At 68.0% G+C, this 6,137-nt stretch overlaps 1 protein-coding gene across 1 annotated transcript; it reads left to right on the top strand.

Moving 5' to 3' along the window:
• Positions 1–514: 514 nt before the first annotated feature.
• LOC141736880 (protein NDRG2-like) lies at positions 515–5,926 on the top strand. The gene is made up of 13 exons (XM_074571515.1): positions 515–631; positions 1,680–1,742; positions 1,825–1,885; positions 2,541–2,627; positions 3,084–3,140; positions 3,356–3,450; positions 3,821–3,865; positions 3,975–4,026; positions 4,147–4,194; positions 4,261–4,296; positions 4,708–4,759; positions 5,139–5,177; positions 5,755–5,926. The coding sequence occupies exons 1-13, from the start codon at positions 549–551 to the stop codon at positions 5,889–5,891; spliced, it is 855 nt and encodes a 284-aa protein (XP_074427616.1). The 5' UTR covers positions 515–548; the 3' UTR covers positions 5,892–5,926.
• Positions 5,927–6,137: the final 211 nt, after the last annotated feature.

Here is a 6,137-nt window from a genome sequence, read left to right as displayed (position 1 = left end):
GGGGGTTCTAGACCCATAGAGGTTGGTCCCAGAGCCACACATGGGGGGCCCAGACCCATAGATGGGGGACCAGGCTCACACACGGGGGGCCCAGACCCAGAGGTGGGGGGACGGACCCACACATGGGGGGCCCAGACCCAGAGACGGGTGTTCCAGACCCACACCTGGGGGTCCCAGACCTGGAGATAGGGGTTCTAGACCCACACCAGGGGGTCCAAGACCCATAGATGGGGGACCCAGACCCAGAGATGGGGGGACAGACCCACAGGTGGGGGTCCCAGCCCCATAGATGTGTGTGCCCCTGGACACCTGGGTCCCCTCTGCCCCATAGATCCGGGTCCAGCCCCATAGGTGGGGGTCCCCCCGGCCACCTGGGTCCCCTCCCCAGTCCCCTGGGTCCCCCCTCCCCGGGCACCTGGGGCCCTTCCATCCCTTCCCTGGCCCCATGGGTGCCCCCTGCCCCACGGCCGTGGGTCCAGCCCCATAGCCGTGGGGTGGGGCTGTCCCCAGACGAGTCGTGCTTCGCCCCGCTCTTCGCCCACGAGGAGATGGGGGAGATCGTCAAGAACTTCCTGGTGGTCCACGTCGACCCCCCCGGCATGGAGGAGGGCGCCCCCCCCTACCCCCCAGGGTGCAACCCACGGCGCCCCGCGACCCCCATCGCCCGCCCCCCAACCCCCCCCTCCCCCAGCCCCGCTGATCCCGCCCCGCTTGATCCCGCTTGAACCCTTGATTGACCACCTTGAGTCTCCGTTGCCCCTCCCCGTTGGCCCCGCTGACCCCCAAGTTGGCCCCGCTGACCCACAGTTGACCTCCCATGATCCCATTGACCCCCAAGTTGGCCCCACTGACCCACAGTTGACCTCCCATGATCCCATTGACCCCCAAGTTGGCCCCATTGACCCCACCGACCCCCGAATTGACCCTGTTGGCCCCCCAGTTGGCTTCACTGACCCCAAAGTTGGCCCCACCGACCTCCCGGTTAACCCCAGTGACCCCCAAGTTGGCCCCGCTGACCCACAGTTGACCTCCCATGATCCCATTGACCCCCAAGTTGGCCCCGTTGACCCCACCGACCCCTGAGTTGACCCTGTTGGCCCCCCAGTTGGCTTCATTGACCCCCAAGTTGGCCCCGCTGACCCCCAAGTTGGCCCCGTTGACCCACAGTTGACCTCCCATGATCCCATTGACCCCACCGACCCCCGAGTTGACCCTGTTGGCCCCCCAGTTGGCTTCATTGACCCCCAAGTTGGCCCCGCTGACCCCCAAGTTGGCCCCGTTGACCCACAGTTGACGTCCCATGATCCCATTGACCCCACCGACCCCCGATTTGACCCTATTGGCCCCCCAGTTGGCTTCATTGACCCCCAAGTTGGCCCCACCGACCTCCCGGTTGACCCCAGTGACCCCCAAGTTGGCCCCGCTGACCCCCAAGTTGGCCCCGCTGACCCACAGTTGACCTCCCATGATCCCATTGACCCCCAAGTTGGCCCCGTTGACCCACAGTTGACCTCCCATGATCCCATTGACCCCCAAGTTGGCCCCGTTGACCCACAGTTGACCTCCCATGATCCCATTGACCCCCAAGCTGGCCCCATTGACCCCACCAACCCCCGAGTTGACCCCGTTGACCCCCTGTCACCCCCCCGTTGACCCGTTGACCCCCCCCTGCCCCCCAGGTACCAGTACCCCTCGCTGGAGCAACTGGCCGAGATGATCCCCTGCATCCTCCAGTACCTCAAGTGAGTTGGGGGGCTGCCCCATAGCGGGGGGGGGGGGGTCAGGATGACCTTGACCTCGTGACACTCCACCCCCCGCCCCCAGCATCGCCAGCATCATCGGGATGGGGGTGGGGGCCGGTGCCTTCGTCCTGGCGAAATTTGGGGTGAGTGGGGCTGGGGGGGGGGGGGCACATGGAGGGGCTCGGGGGTGGTTATGGGGCATCTTGGGGGGGGGAGATCTGTGGGTCCTTGGAGGGGGGGTCCTGAGGGTCTCTGGGGGGGGTGTATGGGGCATCTGGGGGGGGTTCTGTGGGGTTCTGTGGGTCTCAGGGGGGCTATGGGTCACCTGGGGGGGATCTGTGGGTCTGGCGGGGGGGTTGCGGGGCATCTGGGGGGACACATGTGGGTCGGGGGGGGGGGGAGTGTCATTGTGGGTCTGGAGGGGGTTTGGGGGGGTTCCTTGGGGGAGAACTTGGGGGTCGCTGTGGGGCTGGAGGGATCTGGGGGGGTTCTGGAGGGGTCCTGAAGGGTCTCCGGGGGGGGAATTTGGGGGTCTGGGGGGGTCGCCGTGGGTCTGGAGGGCTCTGGGGGGGGAATCTATGGGGCTGGGGAGGTCGCTATGGGGCAGGGGGGTCGCTGTGGGGCAGGAGGGCCCTTGGGTGGGATCGCTGTGGGTCCGGAGGAGGTTTGAGGAGCTCCTGCGTTGGGTTCTTGGGGGTCACTGTGGGGCCGGCGGGGAATCTATGGGTCCGGGGAGGTGTCTATGTGGCAGAGAGGACCGCCGTGGGGCAGGAGGTGACCCCCGGCCCTGCCCCACAGCTGCTGCACCCCGAGGCGGTGGAGGGGCTGGTGCTGGTCAACATCGACCCCCAGGCCAAGGGCTGGATGGACTGGGCCGCGCACAAGGTGGGGCGGCCGTGGGGCGGCCATGGGGCGGCTGTGGGGCGCTCTAGTGGGTCTCCGTGGGCATATGGGGCCCCCTTAGTTCTTCTATGGGTCTCCATGGGGCACCTATGGGTCACTTATGGGTCTCCATGGGGCTACGGAGCAGCCGCGGGTCACTTATGGGTCTCCACGGCGCTATGGGGCACCTCTAGATGTTCTGTGGGTCACTTACGGGTGTCCATGGGACTATGGGGCACCTATGGGTCCCGCCGGGTCCCTGTGGGTCCCACGGGTCTCTGTGGGTCCCATGGGTCCCAATGGGTCCCGTGGGTCTCTATGGGTCACTGTGGGTCTCTATGGGTCTTATGGGTCGCTATGGGTCTCTGTGGGTCCCATGGGTCCCTGTAGGTTCCATGGGTCCCGTGGCTCCTTATGGGTCGCTGTGGGTCCCATGGCGCCCCACTTGCTGCCCCACAGCTCTCGGGCCTGACGTCCTCCACCACCGACATGATCCTGGCCCATCTCTTCACCCAGGTGGGGCCGGGGGCACTTGTGGGGCTGGGGGGAGGAACTTGTGGGGCTGGGGGCATCAGTTATGGGTCCTGGGGGGTCACTTGTGGGTCGGTGGTGAGTCAGCCGTGGCCCTGGGGTGGGTCAGTTATGGGTCTCGGGGTGGGTTACGGGTCGGTTGTGGGTCCGGGGGAGCGGCGGGGGGTCAGTTGCGGCTCACTTGTGGGTCTGCCCCACAGGAGGAGCTGTCGGCCGCCCCCCCGGCCGTGCAGAGCAGCCGGGCCCGGCTGGGGGCGACCCCCAACGCCCCCCTGCTGTGGGGCATGTACAACAGGTGGGGGGCTGTGGGGCACTGGGAGGCACTGGGCTGTACTGGGGGGCACTGGGGGGGGGCTGTGGGGCACTGGGAGGGCACTGGGATATACTGGGAGGCACTGGGAGGGGGCTGTGGGGCACTGGGCTATACTGGGAGGCACTGGGAGGGGGCTGTGGGGCACTGGGAGGGACTGGGCTGTACTGGGGGGCACTAGGAGGGACTGGGCTGTACTGGGAGGCACTGGGAGGGCACTGGGCTATACTGGGAGGGCACCGGGGGGGCACCGGTGTGTACTGGTGTGTACTGGGGGCACTCACCGTGGCGGTGGCGGCTCCCTGCTCCTGCTCCTGCTCCTGCTCCTGCTCCTGCTCCTGCCGGGGCCGCGCAGCCGCGGTGACCTGGGCCTGGCGCGCAGCGGGGCCGGCAGCCTGCGGTGAGCGACCCCCCCTCGCCCCTCTGACCTTTGACCCCGTGCCTCCGGGATGGCCTCCGACCCCCCACAGTGACCTTTGACCCCCTCTCCCCTCCACCCCCCCCCAAAGCTGCCCCATGTTGCTGGTGGTGGGCGACGGCTCCCCCCACGAGGAGGCCGTGGTGAGTGACGTCACCTGACCCCGCCCCCCCGTGAGGTCACGTGCCGGGGTCACATGGCCCGTCCCGTGACCCTCGTGGAGTCACGTGACCCCCGCCACGGCCCGTCCCCCCCCCCCCCAGGTGGAGTGCAACGCCAAGCTGGACCCCACCCAGACCTCCTTCCTCAAGGTGACCTTTGACCCCCCGACCCCGTGACCTTTGACCCCCTACACCGTGACCTTTGACACCCCACAGATGGCGGACGGAGGGGGGCAGCCCCAGCTCAGCCAGGTGAGGGGTCAAAGGTCACCAGCGCCAACGGGGGGGCGTGGCTTAAGGGGGAGGGGGCGTGGTCTGGGAGACTGAGGGGGCATGGCCTAAGGGGGGGCGTGGCCTGGCACCGGCCTTCTATGGGGGGCTGTAGGGGCAGGGCTTGGAAGGGAGGGGGTGTGGCGTAAGGGCGCACCAAAGCCATAGAAGGGGTTGGTTGGGGGGGGCGTGGCTAAGGGGGGAGGGGGCGTGGCCTCAGGGCGTCCCCCATATAAGGGGGGTGTGGGTGTGGTTTGAGGGGGAGGGGGCGTAGCCTAAGGGGAGGGAGCGGGGCTTAAAGGGGAGGGGCCCCCTATGGGGGGGTTGGGGTGTGGCTTAAAGGGGGCGTGGCCTAAAGGGGCGTGGTCTTGACCCCCCCCCCGCCCCCCCTAGCCGGCCAAGCTGACAGAGGCCTTCAAGTACTTCGTGCAGGGCATGGGCTACAGTGAGTACAATTAGTGCTCATTAATATTCATGAGAGCTCATTAACCCCCCCCCCGCGGGGGTAATTAACCCCCCCCCCCCCGGGGAGAAATTAGCACCCAAGGGGGGGGGCAATTAATTGCCCTGGGGGGTAATGAAGACCCCCGGGGACAGCAATTAATGACCCCTGGGTTAATTAGTGCTCCGGGGAGGGTAATTAACTGCTTTTCCTGGGGTATAAATCTGCCCGAGGGGGTGGGGTGCATTATTAGCCCCCCTGCAGGTTAATTAATGGCCCTGGGGGGGTAATGAATGGCTGCGGGGGGGGGGGGGTGTGGGGGTAATCAGTGACCCGGGGGGGTAATTAATTGCTCCGGGGGGTTAATTACCCCGCCCCCCAGTCCCCCACGTCCTGGACCGCAAGCGCAGCGTGGGGCCAGGTAGGGAGAGACGTCAGCGATGACGTCAGCGGTGATGCCACGCGTGAGGCCACACCCTCCCCCCCCGCCTCACGTCACCTCCCCCCTCCCCCTCCCCCCCTCCAACGTGTGACGGCACCGCCCCTTTGTGAGGTCACGTGTGATGTCACGGGGTGCACGAGGGGCGTGGCCTCGGGGAGGGGGCGTGGCCTCGGGGACGCCTCCCCTGCACTAACCCCGTGGGGGGGCGTGGCCTAATAAAGGGGGCGTGTCCTGCAGCTCCGCACTAACCCCACTGGGGGCTTGGGGGCATGGCTTGCGGCAAGGGGGCGTGGCCTCCTCCCTTCCATTAACCCTACTGGAGCCGCTTGGAGGGGGCGGGGCCTGTTTCCTTGCGTTGGCGTGGGGCGGGGCTTCGGGGAGGGGGCGTGGCTTCGGGGAGGGGGCGTGGCCTACACCCCGGGGGCGGGGCCTGAGGGCATTTCCCCCTGCACTAACCCCCCTGGGGGGGGGGGCGCTGCGGGGGGCGGGGGGGGCTCCAAGGGGCGGGGCTTGCGGGGCAGGGGGCGTGTCCCCTGACGCCACGCCCTCCCGGCAGTGGCGGCGGCGGCCATGACGTGCCTCTCCCGCTTCCGTACCGCCTCCGTCTCCAGCTCCGCCTCCGGGGAGGGCGAGCGGGGCCGCAGCCGCACCCTCTCTCGGGGCAGCCTGGGGGGGGGCGCCCCCGCCCCATAGACCCCGCCCCGCTTTGAGTTTGGAAGGCCACGGGAACCCCCCAAAAAAACGCACCCGGGAAGCGCCAAAACCACTCCAGGGTCCCGTCCCCCCCCCCAAGTCCCCCCCCAAACCCCCTTGGAACCCCCCCCCAAATCCATCCCCAACTCCCCCCCCTCCCGCCCCCAAAAACCCTGGGATGCCCCAAAACCACCCCAGGACCCCCAAAAATCCACCCAGGACCCCCCCAAATCTACCCAAGGCCTC

Source organism: Larus michahellis, unplaced genomic scaffold, assembly GCF_964199755.1.
Source record: "Larus michahellis unplaced genomic scaffold, bLarMic1.1 SCAFFOLD_92, whole genome shotgun sequence".
Classification (NCBI taxonomy): domain Eukaryota; kingdom Metazoa; phylum Chordata; class Aves; order Charadriiformes; family Laridae; genus Larus; species Larus michahellis.
Note: the sequence above shows the minus strand (reverse complement) of the source record. Positions and strands in the feature narration are given on the sequence as shown.

Excerpts from the sequence above, each read along its gene's own strand:
- LOC141736880 (XM_074571515.1), top strand. The coding sequence starts at position 549 with ATGGGGGAGATCGTCAAGAACTTCCTGGTGGTCCACGTCGACCCCCCC. Across the intron at positions 632-1,679 it reads GCCCCCCCCTACCCCCCAGG|GTACCAGTACCCCTCGCTGG; the intron begins GTGCAACCCACG and ends CCTGCCCCCCAG. Across the intron at positions 5,178-5,754 it reads CAAGCGCAGCGTGGGGCCAG|TGGCGGCGGCGGCCATGACG; the intron begins GTAGGGAGAGAC and ends CCCTCCCGGCAG.